The sequence below is a fragment of the Brassica napus genome, chromosome C3 (genome assembly GCF_020379485.1).
Source record: "Brassica napus cultivar Da-Ae chromosome C3, Da-Ae, whole genome shotgun sequence".
NCBI lineage: Eukaryota > Viridiplantae > Streptophyta > Magnoliopsida > Brassicales > Brassicaceae > Brassica > Brassica napus.
This window is the reverse complement of record NC_063446.1, coordinates 29,765,883-29,786,238: the sequence shown is the minus strand read 5'-3', so window position 1 is coordinate 29,786,238 and position 20,356 is coordinate 29,765,883. Positions and strand designations below refer to the sequence as shown.

The 20,356-nt window shown below is 39.3% G+C and overlaps 4 protein-coding genes across 4 annotated transcripts; 2 read left to right on the top strand and 2 right to left on the bottom strand.

Annotated features, from left to right (window-relative positions):
- Positions 1-2,037: 2,037 nt before the first annotated feature.
- Positions 2,038-5,519, top strand: LOC106396351 (polyadenylate-binding protein RBP47B). Its single transcript, XM_013836720.3, has 6 exons — positions 2,038-2,546; positions 3,244-3,721; positions 3,834-3,916; positions 3,991-4,121; positions 4,250-4,343; positions 5,193-5,519. Exons 1-6 carry the CDS (start codon positions 2,187-2,189, stop codon positions 5,307-5,309), a joined length of 1,263 nt encoding a protein of 420 aa, XP_013692174.1. The 5' UTR covers positions 2,038-2,186; the 3' UTR covers positions 5,310-5,519.
- Positions 5,520-6,162: 643 nt separating this feature from the next.
- LOC106396350 (protein ALP1-like) lies at positions 6,163-7,753 on the top strand. Its single transcript, XM_013836719.3, has one exon. The coding sequence runs from the start codon at positions 6,237-6,239 to the stop codon at positions 7,569-7,571; it is 1,335 nt and encodes a 444-aa protein (XP_013692173.1). The 5' UTR covers positions 6,163-6,236; the 3' UTR covers positions 7,572-7,753.
- On the bottom strand, positions 7,745-10,476 carry LOC106396348 (CDPK-related kinase 2). Its single transcript, XM_013836717.3, has 10 exons — positions 9,842-10,476; positions 9,616-9,746; positions 9,462-9,503; positions 9,262-9,370; positions 8,809-9,184; positions 8,616-8,731; positions 8,439-8,546; positions 8,302-8,364; positions 8,064-8,231; positions 7,745-7,997 (listed from the first exon to the last, which is right to left on the bottom strand). Exons 1-10 carry the CDS (start codon positions 10,367-10,369, stop codon positions 7,854-7,856), a joined length of 1,785 nt encoding a protein of 594 aa, XP_013692171.2. The 5' UTR covers positions 10,370-10,476; the 3' UTR covers positions 7,745-7,853.
- A 1,180-nt stretch (positions 10,477-11,656) lies between these two features.
- Positions 11,657-14,850, bottom strand: LOC106396349 (la-related protein 6C-like). Its single transcript, XM_013836718.3, has 10 exons — positions 14,243-14,850; positions 13,525-13,606; positions 13,289-13,383; positions 13,112-13,183; positions 12,950-13,029; positions 12,775-12,853; positions 12,647-12,694; positions 12,494-12,562; positions 12,289-12,414; positions 11,657-12,216 (listed from the first exon to the last, which is right to left on the bottom strand). The coding sequence occupies exons 1-10, from the start codon at positions 14,693-14,695 to the stop codon at positions 11,944-11,946; spliced, it is 1,377 nt and encodes a 458-aa protein (XP_013692172.1). The 5' UTR covers positions 14,696-14,850; the 3' UTR covers positions 11,657-11,943.
- Between the last annotated feature and the right edge of the window lie 5,506 nt (positions 14,851-20,356).

The window sequence follows — 20,356 nt, the reverse complement described above, 5'->3', positions numbered from 1 at the left end:
GATTGAAAATGCCAGGGGCATTGAAAGAAAAATCCAGGGAGATTTGTTTCGGTCAAGTTACAACGATCACTGTACGGATTAAATTAATCTGGACGCATGTGGTACAATCGCTTAAGTGAATATCTTTTGAGTAAAGGATATGTGAATAATGCGATATGTCCATGCGTTTTTATAAAGAAATCGTCATCTAGCTTTGTGATCATTGCTGTATATGTAGATGACCTGAACATGATTGGAACTCAAAAGGAGGTTGATGATGCTCGAACTCATATGAAAGAGGAGTTAGAAATGAAAGATCTCGGCAAGAAGGTTATTGAAACGCTTTTGTATGAATAAAACGACTCCTTTGAGTACTCCAATGGTAAATAGATATCTCGATGTTAAAAGAAATGTTATTTTAAAAGATCCTGGTAAGATCTTATATAAATAAGTACTTTGGAGATGCTAATGGTAATAAAGCATATGTGAGCTTATATATCTTGCGAGTTGTATTTGATTAAATATACTTTTAGACACTAATGTCTTTGCGAGATATAGCTCATTTCCTATTTAAGGAAATTAGAACGGCGTCGAGAACATATTCGTTCTCTCCAAGGTACATATTGATTTAGGATTGATTTATCCTAGAAACCCCGAGTTTGGTATGGTTTTGCAGATACATGATATTCATAAAGTCGAACACAAATCGGCTATGTTTTTACAATTGGTGGAACCACGATCTCTTGGCGGTCCCAGAAACAAATTCTGGTTGCGATATCTTCGAATCAAGCAGAAACTATTGCGCTTCACGAAGCATGTCGAGAGCGTGTGTGGCTTCGGTTAGTGAGTCACCACATACAAGAATCAAGCGGAATAGTTAACAAGAAAGAGCCGACAAAAATATTTGAAGACAATTTGACTTGTGTCGTTCAACTTAAAGAAGGCTACATCAAAAACGACAGAACAAAGCATATTCCTCCAAGATTTTTCTCGTACATACGAGAGCTCGAGAAAAATAAAGAGTTGGACATCGAGTATGTACAGTCATGCGATAATTCGGCTGACTTGTTCACAAAAGCTCTTCCGACTACAACATTCTGAAAATACGTTTATGGTATCAAAATGCGGCATTTGTGTGACATGTGACGAGAAAGCTAGGTCTACTATTCTCAGGAGGAGATTACGGCAGTGTACTCTTTTTCCCTTGTCAAGCTTTTTGTCCCAATGAGTTTTTCCATGACTAGGTTTTTAACGAGGTACTACGTAATAAAAGTTTGGATAATCAAGCGGGAGTGTTAAAGAGATAACTACAAAAAGATGATTATCCACAAGGACACTTGTCTAGTTCTTAGACTATCTCTTCATCAACACATGTCTGATTTTTTTTTAATATGACGATGAGTAAACAAATAGCTTGTACTATATATATGTGTACGTGAAAGTTCAATGAATTAATTAAGACCCAAGTTTCTTTCTTTTCTCATTTGTTGTACGATCAAAACAAAAGAAAAGCTAATAATCAAATACTCTCTTTCTCTCGTAAACAAGAATGAGATTAAATACTAGACTTCATCATCATCTCACTCACTCGATGTTTCCATTATTATTAATTCACAACAGTATACATATACTTGAGAATGGGACTAACCGACTAATCAATAGATTCAACGTAGCTTTTAAAGATTCTGGAACATTTTGAGAATGTAGCTCATCCTCTTTGTTTGGGCTTTGGGCCTTGTTGTATTCCTTATATAAGGCCCAATACTTTGTTTGATCCGTGGAGTTTATGATTCCTAATTAACACAGCTAACCCTTTTAAACAGTGAAAAAAAAAACGGCAATACGTCAACATAGATTTATTTTCACCCAATCATTCCTCGTGAGTTTGATTAATAAATCAGTATTAGCCTAGCCTATTAGAAAAACCCTAGTAAAATTAAATGCAAGTGGATTAACTGCGGTGGAATCTGAGCCGTCGATCTTAGAAACACGGTAAGAAACTGGGCCCCACGTTTCGACCACTTCCCAAAGACCCATAGATTCAGCAGCCTTTCTCTCTCTCGCCTCCCTTTTAAGACCAAACCTCTCTCTCTCTTCCTCTTTCCGCCATTACCAGAGCTCAACGAGCTCCGCTATTCTCTACACACTTCTTCTTAGAAGAGGCAAGATCAGATCTTATTATTTTAAAGTTAACAATTAGTTTCAAGATGCAGACGACCAACGGCTCAGATTCATCGTTAGCAACTCCTGGAGGGACGACGCCTCCGCCGCCTCAGCAGTGGCAACAACAACAACAGCAGCATTGGATGGCGGCCATGCAGTATCCAGGCGCAGCGGCTATGATGATGATGCAGCAGCAACAACAGATGATGATGTATCCTCACCAATACGTTCCTTACAATTATCAGCAGCATCCTCAGTTCCAATACGCGTCGTATCACCAGCAACAGGAACACAAGACACATGAGCGTGGATCTGGAGATGATGTGAAGACTCTTTGGATTGGTGATCTTCTTCATTGGATGGACGAGACTTATCTGCACACCTGCTTTTCTCACACCGGCGAGGTATATACAAATTATTATTACGTGGAAGTTTTGGTGAAAAGTGATATATTTGCAGATCTTGAACATTGTCTCAAGCTAAAGACTTTTTTGGCAAGTTTTCATTTATATTATTTGAAACTCTTTAATAGGATTAGATCCAATGATTGATTATTGAATTTGCGTAGAAACAAATAGGTTAATGGAAAACAGCATTGGTCTGAAAAGGACAGGACTACTTCAGATTTAGCTAGGCAAAAAGTACTGTAGTACTTTGCCACTTTTAGTTGAACTTTTAACTTACCAAGAAAAGTTCCATCTTAACCTGGCATTGTTCATATTCCTAGGATTTAAATTTTCTGTGATGACTCTCTAGGCTCTAGCTAAGGAGGCTAGAGCACAAAGGTGTATTATTTTTTCATGTAAGTCGGACATGGTCAGATAGAGTTGTTTATAAACCACAACTTGTGATCATACTTAAAATGGTTAGTTGACAAAAAGAAAATAGAGAGATCATACTTCATTTGGCTGTCTTTTCATTCATAAGGTCAATTAAATAAGATTTTCATTTACCATAGTTCTTTTGGGGTATTCCGGACCTGTGGAAAGATCCAGATTAATGGGTATTTTGGATTATTGTATCATTTACCATAGTTCTGGTTCGGTTTCTTTTTTTTTTCTCCGAGTTTTGTTATGGATTATTGCTTTTTTTAATGTGCAGGTTTCTTCTGTGAAAGTGATTCGTAACAAGCTAACATGTCAATCAGAAGGCTACGGTTTTGTTGAGTTTCTTACACGTGCTGCAGCTGAAGAGCTTCTTCAGAACTTTAACGGTTCAGTGATGCCAAACTCTGAGCAGCTCTTCCGTCTAAACTGGGCATCTTTTAGTACTGGTGAGAAGAGAGCTGTTGAGAATGGTCCAGAGCTATCTATATTTGTTGGAGATTTGTCTCCAGACGTGACTGACACTTTATTGCAAGAGCTCTTTGTTGAGAGATATCCATCTGTCAAGAGCGCTAAAGTTGTGATCGACTCCAACACTGGCCGGTCTAAAGGTTACGGTTTTGTTAGGTTTGGTGATGAAAGTGAGAGGTCAAGGGCTTTGACTGAAATGAATGGAGCTTATTGTTCCAACAGGCAAATGCGTGTTGGTGTTGCGACTCCTAAAAGAGCTGTTGCTAATCATCATCCTTCACAAGGTGACATACTAGGATGTTCTTTGTTGTTTGTTTTTTTTTTTTCATGCTTGTTCTAATGCACTCAACAAAGCTTTTGAAAGATAAATTTTTTTATGTATTTTTATTTGAGTAGCTGTGATTGTGGCGGGTGGACATGGAGCAAATGGTTTTATGGCTCATGGCTCACAGTCTGATGGCGAATCAAACAACTCAACAGTGAGTTGTCGATAGGCTCTCCAATGCTTTTTATTATCCAAGCTCTGTATCCATTCTCTCTTATTCTACTGCAGATATTTGTTGGTGGCATTGATCCTGATGTTACTGAAGAAGACCTTAGACAACCTTTTACACAGTTTGGGGAGGTTGTTTCAGTGAAGATCCCAGTAGGCAAAGGATGTGGATTTGTCCAGTTAGATAACAGGTGCGGTCTTTACTTAAGAATGTTTTGGCTTGTCAATCATATAAGACTGAGCCAATGAACATGTAGGTGCTTATTATGTGTTGATAAGTGTGATCTGAAAAATGTTTGCTTATCTTTTGTTATGACAGGAAGAGTGCCGATGATGCCATCCAGAGTTTGAACGGGACAGTCATCGGCAAGAACACTGTCAGACTCTCTTGGGGTAGAACCCCAAACAAGCAGGTAAATATTTTACTACCAGTAGACCTGTGTTTAAAATGGCGCATGGCGCACCAAGGCGAGAGGGTCCGAGCCTTGCGCCTTACGCCATGGCGCAAGGCGCTCGCCTTGAAGAAGCTATTAGTTAATGCAACGATTGATTCACGTACCACTTATGCAACGATTGATTCACTGGATTGGAAAGAGTAGAGACTTAAGCAAAAGGCCTTGAGATCTATGTTTATGTTTAGTTATGTAACTTGTCTTTTATAAAGCTAGGGCTTTCATAGTTACTTAGACGTTTAAGTTTCCCGAAGCTTAAGTATTTTAGACGTCTAAGGTTTAATTATTAATTAAGGTTTGGTTTCATACCTGGTTTAGCCCGGTTTACATATAGCGCGCCTTATGCTCGCCTTGAATATGCTCGCCTTCTGGCCATGGCGCGCGCCTTACGGAACCCACCCTCGCCTAGGAGGTACATGGCGATGGAGCCATTGCCTGAGTGCGCCTCGCGCCATGGCGCAAAAGGCGAGCGCCATTTTAAACACAGCAGTAGACTCAAATCAAGTATTTTAATAGGGCCAAACTACTTTGTTAATAGGTTGTTTTTCTCTAAGCCTTGTTGTGTTATTAGAAATGTATAAACTAAGGTAGTGGGTGACAATAGGCAATAGCTGGTGGAATATAAGCACCAAGTGGGAATATCTAACACATGAACTCCCTGCCCAACTTGTCACTTCCCTTAACATTGTCAAACAAATCTTGATACTTTTGTGGTCATCAAGTTCTTGTTTCATGTTACACATGTTTTGATAAATCCAATAGAGACATATCTCCAATTTTCTTAACAAATTGTGGTCGACTTTGTGGCAGTGGAGAGGAGACTCAGGGCAGCAGTGGAATGGAGGATACTCACAACGAGGACAAGGTTACAACAATGGAGGATATGCTAACAACCACGACTCCAACAACTATCCTACCGAGTCTTGAAGACAAAAAGAGGATCAATTTTATCATGGCCATGGTGGCTTAAGCCTCTGTGAGATTTCACACATCAAATCAATGCTAAACTTGTAGTGGAAAAGAAGAATTTTTCTTGGATTGGATTTGATTTTTATAGACTTATGCTGTTGTTTGGAGATTCAAAAATTTTGGTTACTACTGGGTTGTCTCGTACTAACATAAATGGTTGTTGCATCATTTTCGCTTGTAAACCTTTAGGTCCTTTACCTTTATACAACATAGCGTAGGGCCTGAAAACCGAACCAACCCAAAATAATACGGTTCGGTTCGGTTCGATTTAGGATATAACCAAAATACTGCTCTCTACGTTTCATAATATAAGTAGTTTTAGCTAAAAGCACGAAGATTAAAAAAATTATAATGTTTTTAAAAAGTATTTTATAATAAATAAGTTAGATATAATTTAAAAAAAAGTCTATTTAATTTAATTGATCAAACTGTATTCAATAAATGTAAAAGTTACCTAGAAATACGAAAACTACTTATATTTTGAAACAAAAACATTTTCCTAAAACTACTTACAATATGAAACGGAGATTTCTAAAACTACTTATATTTTGAAACAAAAACATTTTCCTAAAACTACTTACAATATGAAACGGAGGGAGTATAAAATTTCTACAAATTGTTATTCGTAGACATCAGTTTGATTTCGTATATTGATCGATCCGATCTAAAGAAATTAGATAGTAGATATATATTTAATATATTTCAAATTTTGAATATGTATTCAGTATTTCATAGTATTTTTTTAGTTTTTTTCCATACAGTTTTCAAATATATTTTTCAGGTTTTTAATATACTTTCGGATAGTTATATTATAGTATTACAAACAGCTCGGTAATTAATAAAAAGCCCAAAGCTTTCTCATCGGAGAAAAGAAGGAGAGTGAAGATGGAAGAAGCTTTCATGGCGATGCTCTCCCACCTCCTCCACCTCCAAAACTCCCTAGACCCAACAAGCACCATCTTCTCCTCCTCCTCCGCCTCCACCTCTTCACCCTCTCCCACAACCCCTTCCTCCCTCCTCTCATCCTCCTCCGCCGCGCCTCTCCTCTTCTTCACCCTCGCATCTCTCCTCTCCTTCCTCTCCGTCGCCAGATCCTCCTCCTCCTCCCAATCCCAATCCCCCTCCCCTCCTCCCCCTCTCCCCGACGGCGACTACTCCGTCGCCTCCTTCCGCGCCCTCGCCAACGACCACATCTGGGCCCTCGACGCCCCCCTCCGCGACGCTCGCTGGCGCTCCCTGTACGGCCTCTCCTACCCCGTCTTCACCACCGTCGTCGAAAAGCTCCAGCCTTTCATCGCCGCCTCCAACCTCTCCCTCCCGGCCGACTACGCCGTCGCCATGGTCCTCTCCCGCCTCGCCCACGGCTGCTCCGCCAAAACCCTAGCTTCCCGCTACTCGCTAGATCCGTACCTCATCTCCAAGATCACCAACATGGTCACTCGCCTCTTAGCCACCAAGCTCTACCCGGAGTTCATCAAGATCCCCGTCGGCAAGCGCCGATTGATCGAAACGACGCAAGGGTTCGAGGAGCTAACCTCTCTCCCCAACATCTGCGGCGCGGTGGACAGCACTCCCGTGAAGCTGAGACGCCGCACGAAGCTAAACCCTAGAAACATTTACAACAGCAAGTACGGATACGACGCCGTTTTGCTCCAAGTCGTTGCTGATCACAAGAAGATCTTTTGGGACGTCTGCGTGAAAGCGCCAGGCGGGGAAGAGGACTCTTCTCATTTCAGAGACAGTCTTCTCTACAAGAGGCTTACCTCGGGAGACATTGTGTGGGAGAAAGTGATTAACGTGAGAGGTCACCACGTGAGGCCTTACATTGTTGGAGACTGGTGCTACCCTCTCCTCTCGTTCCTGATGACGCCGTTTTCGCCTAATGGTTCTGGCTCGCCGCCGGAGAATCTGTTCGATGGGATGCTGATGAAAGGGAGGTCGGTGGTTGTGGAAGCGATTGGGTTGCTTAAGGCTAGGTGGAAGATTCTTCAGAGTTTGAACGTCGGAGTGAACCATGCTCCTCAGACTATTGTGGCTTGCTGCGTGTTGCATAACTTGTGTCAGATTGCTAGGGAGCCTGAGCCGGAGTTGTGGAAAGATCCTGATGAAGCTGGGTCGCCTGCGAGGGTGCTCGAGAGTGAGAGGCAGTTTTATTATTATGGGCAGAGTTTGAGGCAGGCGTTGGCTGATGATTTGCATCAGAGGCTTTCTTCTAGGTAAAAAAAAAGACATGACAGTTGTTGTAACTTTTGTCATTGTTGTTATCATGTAAGAACGAAGCATGTGTTTAGAATAGCTTTTGTAGATGAAGGTTTCTTAACCTCTATTGCCATTATCTGGATCAACATCACTATGGATTATTGTTGTATCACAACTTTCCAGGCTTAGTACTCTTTCTTATTTTTGAACTTTTGCATTATAAACATGGGAATGTGTCTTAATACAATTCCATTTTCTAGTTCAATAACAAGATCAGTAAATGTCTTGACATCCATTTCCTACTCATCCTGTTTTCGCTAAAGGCTGTAGAGTAGAGACACCGTGTAACAGTTTGACAAACCCCAAGAAGCTTAGCTTTCCGTCAGTGTGCCTTATCCAGTCATGTAGAATGGTATGTACAGGGATTGATGATCCAACACCGAGTTCCTACAAAACGTTTGTATTCCCTTAGCTGAAAAATGATAGTGAATGGAGTGAAGAAGGCAAACTTACGGAAGCGAGTTCTTCGATGATGATGACTCGGTTTCCGTTCATGTCAAAGAGCTCATAGGCATGGCGAACGCTCTGCTCCCAGCAGTCAAGTGACTCGTGCTGATGAACACTGATGGAAGCTGCACAAAACTCTTCAAAGTCCATTCCTTTGCATTCAAGTCCATTCAACTGTCATTACACTAAACTTGTAATTGAATCTTAAAACAGATTATGCAAGAACAAAAGGCAGGACAAATACCAATGCAAGAAAGTCAGGGATGCGTGATTCCTTCATTACTTCTGTTGCGTTTATAGCAAGTGCCTGTCCAACAGAAATTGAATCTAAGCTTTGAGCTGTATGTTCTCTACCAGAGAGAAGAGAGGGAAGGATCATACCGATGTGATGTTATCCAAAGTGATGAGACCATTTATATTGGGTGCTAAGAGTGCAAACTGTGCTTTCAGATAAAGAACTTCATCTGTAATTAACGTCTTTGACAGAGCCTGGAGAGAGTATTAAGAGTTAGGATCAACACTAAAATGTGGAATAAAGGTTGCAAGACAAAATGTTACCATCAAAGCAGCTTTGCGCAAAGAAGAAGATTTCAAGTATGCTTTGATCTGCTTGAAGATCAGAATATCAAATGGGATGCTCATGTTCTTTTTACAACCAGCGATCCAAGGATGCACTAGAAAGAAAGGAAAAAAATATTAAGTAAAGTTAATTAGTATTCATCACAGATTCACAATAAAGTAAGTTACTGACTCAAAGCTTGAGAGGCAGTCATTCTTTTCCGTGGGTCTTTATACAAAAGCCGCTTAACAAAATCTTTTGCCTCCAAGGACAATGAAGGCCAAGGAGGTTCATCGAAACTCGGATCAGCTTTTAGAACTGCTCTGAAGATTCCTGATTCAGTTCTTGCCCAAAAGGGACGGCTTCCACATAGGAGAATGTATGCTATCACTCCTATGCTCCATACATCCGCTTCAGTGGTGTAAGATCTGTGTAGAACTTCAGGGGCTACGTAGTATGCGCTACCCACGATATCGTTTAGTCTCTCGTGTGGTCTGACAAAGTCTGATAAACCAAAGTCTATGACTTTTAGCTGAGAGTTCTCCTCCTTGGAAGTGTACAAGAAGTTCTGGTACATGCAAAGTAAGGGGAATATCACTCTTTCAGGTTTGAGAGGCCAATAAAGGACGAGAGTTGAGGTTTTACCTCTGGTTTAAGATCTCGATGAACAACTCCTTGGAGATGACAGAAAGCTACAACGTTAAGGATCTGTATAAGCACTTCTTTTGCATCATCTTCTGAGTATTTCCCTCCCCTAAAAGAGAATATAAAATAGTAAGAGCACATCTCTAAGAAGAATTTTAGACCATCCATAAGTTAACAAATGTGAAATGTCATTAGCAGACCTTGCTAGTATTCTGTCAAGTAGTTCACCACCTCCACATAACCTGAAAGTTGTATGAAACTAAATGTAAGCCAAGCCAAGAAATCAAAAGAATCGGATATGGTCCCCTGGTTGATTCAAACATTGTATGAAGAGTAGCAGCCCGGTTGTCTTACTCCATGGCGATGTATACGTTGTCATTGTCCTCAAAAGCATCATAGAATTGCACAAGGTTGTTATGTCCAGATAATGCCCTCAGGATTTTTACTTCTCTTCTCACATCCTCTATAGATATTGCAGTTGTCATCTGCCAAAACCAAATCTAATGAGCTAAGACACTACTATTGATGAAGCTAACGCTCGCACTCTATTGCATGATACAAAAAAAAAAAAAAACTTGACCTTAGATTTAGGGATGACTTTAACAGCAACCTCAAGATCCTTGAGCTCTCCTTTCTTGAACTTAGCAGAGCAAGTGTACCCAAAATGCCCTCTCCCTATCTCTTCCCCTAACTCCATCCTACTCTCAAACTCCTTTGAGTATCCGAATCTCTTGTCCAGCCCCACCTCCTCCTCCTCCTCGGACTTACCCTCCGCCGGGAGAGTAGCCTCCTTCTTCCCCTTCCTCCGCCGCAGAACATCCCGTATGTGTTTCGCCGGAGACGGAGGGTGGAAAGCACGCACGAGCTGACGGAGCGGAGTGCTGGTGACGCTCTTGCTCTCCCCTCCTACGCTCTTGTTACGGCGGTGTTTGGCGGGGCTTGGAGTGTAGAAGGGTAAGAGAGGAGAAGCCTTTACGGCGGTTGAGGTACGAGCAGGTGAGTTCTCGAGATGGGCAGGGGTAGAATCGACATTTTGAGGAATAGCTTCACTTGGTGCGTGAGGAATATGTTTCACGGAGGTGGAGGGCTTGGAGGTACAACCTCCCATAGTCTTCTTCTCCAGTTACACCAAAATAATTTTTTTTTATTAAAAATAATCAAAATGACAGAAGAAGGAGTGGGACACTGGTCTTTAATAGAGTCACAGCAATGACATTGAAGAATCTGCGCGCGTTATATTGGTTTTGATCTTATGGAAGTAGATGTTGATTGGTGGATATTAGTTGCTTTTTTGCCACGTCTTTCTATTTTATTACACATATGTTTTTGTTATTTCTTCTCTATGCAATATACGTTTTCTTGTTTTAATTTAGGTATTTTTAATCATTATTATTTGTCTTTTATATGGGGAATATTTAACTAATAATTTTTCAACATAAATTGGTGAACTGTGAAGATCTCAATTTATGTAAAACAAATCTTTCAGAAATGATAAGAAATAAAAACGGTTTTCAACCTAGTAATAATAATAAATACTACAAATTAAGATGAGACTAATAGATTTTGTAAAATATAATTTATATTTTAATAATTATTTAATAAGAACAAAATATCTAATTCATTTACCAAAGATATATATTTTAAATGATTTTCGTATAATTAGATTATATACCATATTTCTACTTTGCAGATCGTTCATCTGACAATACATAAAACAACAACATACCAAGCCAAATTTCCATAACTACATGCGTTTGTTTATATGTAACCATATAAGTTGGTTGTTATGTATGTAAACAAAAAGTGGTCCATTGTAACATTAATTTTACAATTGGAACGACATGTGGTTGGTGGTAATAAGTTTGTAGTTTTGTGAAGATTTTATCTATCAATTCAAGTACCATGAATCGTAGTCCATGCATAGGAATGCATTTTTTTTTTTCTTCTTGCTAATGCATAGGAATGCATATGTAGTTAATAATATTGTTTAATCTGTTTTCTCTAGTAACCAACCAAATGGTCAGTCTGTGCAGAAGCTAAATTGAAATCTATTACTAATTAACTACTGGCAGATAATCTCGCCCTCAAAATCAGGATTACGCTTTAAATATATAAATATCATTTGATTGATGGTTCTGCTTACGCTCTCAGAATCAGGATCAGCAAACCATATTTGATAAATGATATCACATCCGTTTATTTCCGCAAGGTTCCATTTACATTCGTTACGTTTAAACAAGCTAATTCTCAAGAAATTGGTGTTTCATGTTTTATTTATTTTGATCATACTTCTTTTTATATACTTTTCAAAATGAAAAAAAAATGTTATAATGATTAGTTTTCTAGTCTGCTAGCAATATTCGAATCACACATTAGCCAATGATACATGCAATCATTGTGCTATAACCCTTCATTATTAAAATAATCTCACAAAAATAAATATATCAAAACACACAAAAGAACACTGGAGGATTAAAAAAAGTATAAAGAAGTAAGAAGAACCCTCAAAAAATTCACCATGCCTTGATAGTTCCATACACTATCCCAAAGTCATGTCCTTACTTATGTGAACCCATAACAAAGCCACACGTATTATTTGGTTAATTTTATAGCTTTTGCCTCTGTAATAATAATGAATAATACTATAATAGTCGTCGTTGGTAGGGAATGATTTAGAGATTGTTAGGTGAGAGTGAGATAGAAGGTTTTGCCACGTCCCATAGTGAACCCTCTGGTTCCATCAGGCATTCTTGGTCCCTTTGTAGCTGTTTTGGGAGATGAAGATTCATGGAGGCCGAGGCTCCGTGACATCGAGCCGATGCTGAGTCCAAGCCCGAGCCCGATCCCGAAGCTATGTCCTCCTCCTCCTCCTCCTAGTGCATAGCTTCTTGGAGATCGTCCCCGTCCTTTTCCTCTCCCTTTTCCCCATAGTCCACCAATATTGTTTTCATCACCCTAACGTGCACACCAAGAAATTCTATTTATTTATGAAGGGACTTAATTTAAAGGGATTTAAGCAAGACTAACGTCGTTATCAAGCTGTTGTTCGGTTAAGTGGAGACGTGGAGAGTCTTCTCCTGATTCATAAGAAGGGTATTCATCATCGATTAGGATGCCATCGAGGTTTCTTCTGTTCTTGAGAACTGATTTTGGCTGTAAAAGACAAGTTAACGACGATTTAATTTAAGAGGGTTTTTTTGAGTAGTGAGAAATAAGAGTGTCATTGATTTACCGAGCATCTAAGAAGCAGCCTAACACGAAGTCCTTTCCTCCAGTTTCTTTCGTCGTTGAGCTTCTCTACCTGGTATGGATCACATTGTTGGTATATCTTGAAAACTAAGTACTAAACAGACTTTTTGGATCAAAGAAGAAAAGATTCACTCACAGCTTTATCCGCGACAACAGTGTGGTCATACTCGATAAGTGCGTGAATCTTTTGGATTAAAACAACAAGAATGTTAAGCTCTTTAAATCCATTAGAAGCTCAAGAACAGAGAAGATAATGGTACCTACTTTGTTGCTCATCAAGTAATCTCCTTTTGGACGTGAGGTGTTGAATTCTGGAGGATGACAGATTCGAATGGCCGTAACGCTGAAACAAATATACACTTGTTGTGTTGTTAATTTGCTTAGAAAACGCCAAGTTGAAGTGAAAGTATATGAAGTAAAATTTTAAAAGCCTTCTTACTTTCCAACAACTCCAAAGATCTTCTCTAGGTTCTGGTAAGAGTGATCATCTGGCAAATTTTCTACAACAACAGTCCGGCCCTGGAGAAACAATAAACAAGAAATAATTGATATATAGTTGATTAATATAAATTTAATGAAGACTTTCATGATAATCAACTACCTGTAATTCTTCTCTGTCTCTGTCAGTAAATGGAATTTTACGCTTGACTTTCTTGTTGTCTTCACTCACAACCTTCACAAATCTCAGTTATATATATATATACACTTGAGATCTTATAAATAGCTAGCTTGATCGCAACTACTAACTAAGGACTAAGGAGTAAAGAAAGAAACTTACGAGCTTAGAAGAGGAGCGTAGAGCCAATGCAACTAAGTGGTGATGACTTGTCAAAGCCTTGATCTTCTTGGTCGAAGCAATATAAGATATTGGCACTGAGTTTAAATAGAAGACAGACAAGTGTGTAATTAAAAAAAGGTAAGATTTTCACAAGAGTGTTTCATTATGAAGATCTTCACAAGAGTGTTTCAGAAAACGGAAGGATTGTAATTAAAAACCGATTTTGGGCTGCTAACCATAACCTTCAGGGTCTTTGTTTATGTGCTTTGAGATGGACTTATTGGCTAGGAGACTCATGTCCGTGAACTGGTACTCAACCTATAATTTGAAACAAATTTGTGAGTCAAGAAATTCATGATTCCTATTGACTGATCATTGTGTGCAATTAGGTGAGCTTAAACTGCTCTGTTCGTTAGCCGGATTAAAGTTTAATAAAATTATAATTTATTTTCATATTCATTTTAAGAGTTTATTTATATAGTTTTCGTTAGTTTAATTTTGGTTATTAAACCTTTAAATAAAAAATAAATATTTTAATCATTTTAAATTCATAAACATTATTTTTATATATATTTAGTTATAGTATTATGGTTTATAATCTTAGTCCTACTAAAACTATCCAGTTTTCATTTTTTGATATAAATTATAGAAAATTTTGAAAACAAACTGTAAAGATTTTTAAGACTAACATTTTCATTTAGTTCTTACTATTTATAATCCGTTTTAAATTAATTTATACTATTGCGTATCCATATTGGTTTTTATTTATTTGTATATTTTACATATATTTATAAAATTTAATTATCAAAATTTATATATGTTATTAACTTATAGTATTTTTAAAATTTTAAATAACGTAAATAGCACAAGATATCCATTGTCATGTTTTCATATTATAAGATTGTAAAACTGATCTCATGACATAACCAGTAAGTAAATAAAAAATGTAAGAACCTGTTTGACGATCTTAAGGCGGAGATCGTCGGAGAGCAAGCTCTTTGACGAAGAAGACAAGTTCTGATTTGCCGGAAACTGAACCACCGGATTAGAAACGTAAAACGCAGCCGTGGGATCATGAATATTTTGATGATGAACGGGATCTCCTCCTCCGACGAAGATCCAGTCCGACGACTGAGAACCGCCGTTAACTCCTCCGCCGCCGCTGCATCCTCCTATGGAGAGTTCGTTGTAGTGGAAGCAAGGATAGAAGTACCCGGAGATCGGAGAAACCTGCGGTGTTAGTGCGGTGGCGTGTGATCGCGGTACGAATTCCGGTGCCTGAGCGTTGAATTTGAACGATGACGCCTTAGAGGCAGAAGATCCTCCGCCACCTCCTCCGTCTAATATCTTCTTCTCCGTCGTCTCCTTGGTGACGGACTCTACAGGTTCTCGTTGCATCTGCGCCATATTCCCCCCTCACTATATGCAAAAATCTCTTTAACAAATATTTTTTTTTGGTATTTTATATTTTGAAATAATTTTTTAATCTAACAAAATTAATAATGAGTAGTTTTATGTTGTTTGTGCTCTTCTAATAATTTCAAACATGGAAAATTTTGAAGCCTTGTTTTTTTTTCTTTTTGCGCAAATGTGGATTTTTAATGAGAAAATAGGTTTTCAGGTTTGACTTTGTATTTTACTATATCTCTTAAAATTATTTTGAAATTTTAATCATCTCTTTCTGAAACACATTTACAAATATTTTTAAATGATAAATGTTTTTTTCTGACAGAAAATACTGAGTTTGAATCACAAACAACATGAAAACCAAAAAGCTTTATTTTCCATGGGATTAAACTGAGCCAAATTAAAATATCAAAAGGTAGAAAACATAAAGTTTAAGTCAATATAGAAAGCAAAAGACACTTAGGAGATTTTATTAGATCAAGGATTTGAAAGGATTTCATTTTATTTTCAAATTCTCTCTTATTGTATCTATCATTTATACATTCTATGTGAAATGCAAGCTTATTGGATTATTTCTCTGTATTAATTCTTTCAAATTCTAGTTTATTGGAAAATATGTTTTTTTGTCAATAAAATCTATCAAATGGGATTTGGTGGGGGTTTTGAGAATATTTTACTGTGGAAAAGCAGTAAATTGAAATACCACCTCCTATGATGATGGTATTTGAAACTTTTTTTTAAAAATAAAAAAGTTTACTTCACATTTTTAAAAAGAAAATCAAACTATTTTAAATGAAAAAAATATTATTTAAAACCCCAATTTTTTTTTTCATATATTTTATATATTTCATAAAACGATAAAATATTAAATTATAGTAATTTAAAAATAAAAAGGTTTTTCAAAAATTCTAAAAAAATTTCAAAAGACTTCAAAAATTTTAAGACTCAAATCTCGGATTTTCTTAGATTTACTATCAAACTTTGAAATTGAATTCTCTAAAATCCTTGATTCAATAAGGTCATCCGATAAATATTCATAAGGTAATCTTCAAAAGGCACTTGATAAAATTGGATTTTCTTTTTTAAACACAAACTTTAAAGGACGTTGCCTATTAAGAGTTGTTACAGTAATCCTTGTGATTTGAGTTGACTTGGTTAAACCAATAGCTTTTGTTTTATTATCAAAGTGACTCAAAATAAAATACTATAAAACATCTATTCAGTATAAGTCAACGAAGAAAGCAAAAACAGCTTTCCCACCTTTAACAAAACCGATTAGCTCATAAAAACCAAGGAAACTCGTACAAACGAGCACCATCCCATGAGTATTATTATAAAGAAGTCTCCAAAAACCAGTGATAAAATAAACCCCAAACGAGAACGTAGGTTAATCCTTGTTCCCTAAATCCTTCTTGCATTGTAACCTTGTTGGCCTATCTCTTGTTGCATTTGTAGTAATCTTTGTTGCTGTTGGTGTAGCATTTGCATCTGCATCTGCATCATGATTTTTTTCTGTTGCATTGGCGTTTGTTGCCCAAATCTTAGTGGCATGCATCCTTGTTGGTCACATACTTGTAGCCCTAGTCCTTGTTGACTTTGCATCATTCTTTGCTGTTGCATTGCCGTTAGTTGCATTGATGCTTGTTGCCCTAATCCCTGTTACCCCAGTCCTTGTTGGCCGCATACTTGTTGCCCTAATAATCCTTTTTTTTTTGCTAAGAATTTGAATTTCATTGCTAGAATGAGCAGATTGTGCGTTACAAAGGGTTAAAGCTTACAGGAGAGCATCACGGAAAAAAAGAGAAAAACATGATGAAGACCTGATCTGAAATAAACATAAATGACATGGGGAGGAAACATAGTTCTTAGGAGAAGGCAAGCCAGTGCCTAAGAAGCCCGTTAAAAGACTTCATGTTTCGACGAGCGAAAATGGTGTCTTTGATGAGTCTGTCAAGCAGTTTGAACAGGGTCGCTGGCGATGATGAAATGCTGTTGTGGAGCCGGTTATTGCGCTCATACCAGAGGATGTAAATTGTTGCTTGGGCCGCAATGCGACGCAAGGTGGTTGAATGGGAGGGGTGGTTAGACTCCAGCCAAGCTATGAAGGCTGTCCATGTGTGGAAAGTGAAAGTCTTGTATCCTAGTCTCCTAGTTATCATAGACCAGAGATGTTGACTGACCTCACGACCTCACATCTTAGGAATAGATGATCTCTGTTTTCCAGCGCATTACCACACAGACAGCAAGATTGGTCTATTGGTAGTCCCCAAGAAGCTAAACGGGTTCTGGTAGGCAGCCTGTCAAGTTGAGTAAACCAGAGATGAAAGGCGTGACGCGGCACCGATCCCTTGAACCAGACAGTAGCAGTCCAGTCCTGAACAGGTCCTCGAGGCCAGAGAAACTCCCAAGTGTGCTTCGTCGAGAATTTATCCAGCTCCAAATCATTCACACACCAATAATATTCATTGTCGGGATCAGATAGCTGAGGGATTCTAACCGAGGAGAGGTGGATTTGCAGATCCATTGCTCTATCAGAGCGAGCATGTCGCATATTCCAGCCCTCATGAGTTAGAACCGATGCAATGAAAGCGTCTGAGGGGATCCCTAACTCTCGTGGACCTTGTTGGCCAATATATTTAACCAAAGGCCCGAAAGGGGTCCATGAGTCGTGCCAAAAGCTTGCTTGCTTACCATTACCCAATCTGCACTTTAGTAAAGAAGAAGCTTCATGTCGAAGTGCCAGGATTGTTTTCCAGGTCCAAGAGAAGTGATCAGCGGGCTTAATTTCCCAAAAAACTTTATCCTGGATTCTGTTCTCTTTAGTCCAAGATGCCCATAAAGATTCAGAGCTGCAGAATAAAACCCAGATTAGGCGAAGACACAGAGTGTGGTTCCAAACAGTGAGGTTCCTTAACCCAAGCCCTCCTTCTTTCTTAGGTAAGCATGTGACATCCCAAGATACTTTAGGGACACATCTCTTCGTTACATCTCCTGACCAGAGGAAGCGAGAGCAGAGAGACTGGATCTGCGCGATGCATCCCTTAGGCAATATGAATGTTGTAAACCAAAAGTTCAGGAGACCGTAAATGACTGATTTCAGCATCTGCAAGCGGCCTGCATAAGACAAAGCTCTAGAAGTCCATGAGGTGAAGTAGGAGCGGAGACTGTCTAAGAGAGGCCTGTAATCAACTATTCTGAGCTTTCTATGCATCAAGGGAAGGCCCAAGTAGCGGATAGGGAATGAACCAAGATTGAAACCGAGGCTTGTTAAGTCGTTAGTTTCATCCGGGTTCAAGCCACCCGTGAAGAGATCAGTTTTGGAGCAATTCATAGAAAGGCCAGACCATCTGGTGAATTCCTGAAGAGTTTTGGTAATATTTTCGAGAGAATCCTTTGTGCCATCAAAGAAGACCATGATATCATCGGCAAAGGCTAAGTGAGTTACCTGTGGGTGCTCTGCCTTAGGGTGGTAACCGATAAGACCTGCCGAGTAACTTCCATTCAGCATACAACAGAAGACCTCCATTACTAGAACAAAGAGGCAAGGAGAGAGAGGGTCTCTTTGCCTCAAGCCTCGTGTTCCTTTGAAATAGCTGCATAGCTCCCCATTAATGGCTATTGAGAAACTGGTAGTGGTTAAGCACTGTTTGATGAGGTTTATAAAGCTCCTCGGAAAGTTGAGGGCCTGTAAAGTGTTAAGCACAAATTCCCTGACTGTATCGAATGCCTTTTGAAGGTCAACCTTAAGCATTGCCCTTTTTGATATTGTTTTCCAATTGTAGCCAGCAACTAACTCGGTGGCTAGCAGGACATTTTCAGCAAGAGATATTCCGAGGATGAAAGCCGACTGCGAGTTTAAGATGATAGAAGGCAGAATCTGCTTGAGGCGATTTGCTAGCAGTTTAGAAATTACTTTGCACACAGTGTTGCAGCAAGATATAGGTCTGAATTCTGTTATTTTTGAAGCATTCGGCTTTTTACGAATCAAGGTTACAGCTGTAGAGTTCCACTGCCTTAGAAGTTTTCCAGATTCAAAGAACTCTTGCACAGCAGCCACCATGTCAGCACCCACAGTGTTCCAATTTGCAGTAAAGAACTCAGCAGGGTAGCCGTCAGGGCCAGGTGACTTGTTTTTAGGCAGGGAGAAGAAGACATCTTTAATATCAGATGGTGTGACCCGAGCCAACAGAATGGCCGAAGCTTCCAACGAACATCTGAACGGGACCAGGTCTCCTATCAAGTCAGGAGACGAGGAAGTGGGTTGGATTTCCCCTCTTAGAAGGTTCTGATAGAAGCCCAAGATGTGATCTTTGATACCCTGAAGATCATCAATAACCCTATCGCTTGAATCCAACAACATGTGAATAAAGTTTTGAGCAGAGTGAGATATAATAGCATGGTAGAAGAAGGCCGAGTTACAGTCTCCCTCAGCTAGCCATTGAATGTGGGCTCTCTGTCTAAGGAAAGACTCTTCAGCCTTTGCTAGCATTATCCATTTTCTGTGAGCTGTTCTTTCCAAGGCTGCTAGAGATGGAGATGGAGAAGCAAGGAGAGCGTGTTGGAAAGATTGGAGTTTTGAAAAGGACTCAGCCACACGCTTTTAAATTTCAGAGAAGTTCTCCTTACTAAAAGCCCTGATGATATTCTTAATTTCATTTAGTTTCTTGGACACCAGGAACATTTTAGAGCCAGAAAACGGGAGAGAGTTCCAACACTGATGAAGGACCTCTGCAAACTCTGGGTGGCTGTTGAGCATTGAGAAGAACTTGAAAGGTTTCTTCTGCTTCAGAGAAAATGAGTCCATGTAGATGCAGCATGGACTATGATCTGAGATACCAGGATCTCCAAACACCCCCACTGAATCCTGATATTGAAGGAACCATCTATCATTTACAAGAATACGATCAAGCTTTTTGGCTACTAGAGTGCTTCCTTGGTTATTAGACCAAGTATGAGTGTTCCCAAAGTAAGGCAGATCAGAGAGAAAGCATGCGTTGACACAGTCATTGAACTCTCGCATACCTGAGGTAGAGAGATAATTATTACCAGCTGAATGTTCGTCTGACGATAAAATTTCATTGAAATCACCCAGGCATGTCCAAGGATGAGAGGAGACCGTTGACGATGTACTAATCAGCTCAGACCAGAGGCTCCTTCTATCTTCCCTGAAGTTCGAACCATAGACAATCGAGATAACCATCACAGTAGGCTGAAATGGAAGTTTGACCGCACAGGTGATAACCTGAAGTGACTTGGAGATTAGCGTGACTTGAACCGAGGGGTGCCACACGACCCAAATTTTACCTAAATCCGAGAATTCGTAGTTATTTATAGAAGACCATCCCAGAAAAGAACGGGCAACCAAAGAAGCAGCTCTTTCAGGACAGACGTGCGTCTCAACGAGACCACCAAAAACCGGCTTTTCTTTCAACCATTTCCAAAAACCTCTCCGCTTTACAGGATCATTGAACCTCTTATGTTCCAACAAAAAATATCCATAAAATGATGAAAATTAGAGGGATAAGGGGCCTATACCCCGAGCTCTCACAAGCGACTGTCGGCGCATGCGTTTGGTCATAACCTAGATGTACTGATCATTTTCGTCATCCGGGTTATCATCCTCTTCAGATAGAGATTCTGGAGTTGAAAAACCCTGCTGGC

Bases quoted from the DNA above. Each gene is read 5' to 3' on its own strand.
- LOC106396350 (XM_013836719.3), top strand. From the start codon at position 6,237: ATGGAAGAAGCTTTCATGGCGATGCTCTCCCACCTCCTCCACCTCCAA.
- LOC106396351 (XM_013836720.3), top strand. From the start codon at position 2,187: ATGCAGACGACCAACGGCTCAGATTCATCGTTAGCAACTCCTGGAGGG. The intron at 3,917-3,990 runs GTGAGTTGTCGA...ATTCTACTGCAG, and splicing joins GCGAATCAAACAACTCAACA to ATATTTGTTGGTGGCATTGA. The intron at 4,344-5,192 runs GTAAATATTTTA...ACTTTGTGGCAG, and splicing joins GTAGAACCCCAAACAAGCAG to TGGAGAGGAGACTCAGGGCA.
- LOC106396349 (XM_013836718.3), bottom strand. From the start codon at position 14,695: ATGGCGCAGATGCAACGAGAACCTGTAGAGTCCGTCACCAAGGAGACG. The intron at 13,184-13,288 runs GTAAGTTTCTTT...AGATTTGTGAAG, and splicing joins TACGCTCCTCTTCTAAGCTC to GTTGTGAGTGAAGACAACAA. The intron at 12,695-12,774 runs GTAGGTACCATT...TTAATCCAAAAG, and splicing joins ATTACTTGATGAGCAACAAA to ATTCACGCACTTATCGAGTA.
- LOC106396348 (XM_013836717.3), bottom strand. From the start codon at position 10,369: ATGGGAGGTTGTACCTCCAAGCCCTCCACCTCCGTGAAACATATTCCT. The intron at 9,185-9,261 runs GTAAAACCTCAA...TGCATGTACCAG, and splicing joins ATCGAGATCTTAAACCAGAG to AACTTCTTGTACACTTCCAA. The intron at 8,365-8,438 runs GTATGATCCTTC...TCTGTTGGACAG, and splicing joins CTTTGGATAACATCACATCG to GCACTTGCTATAAACGCAAC.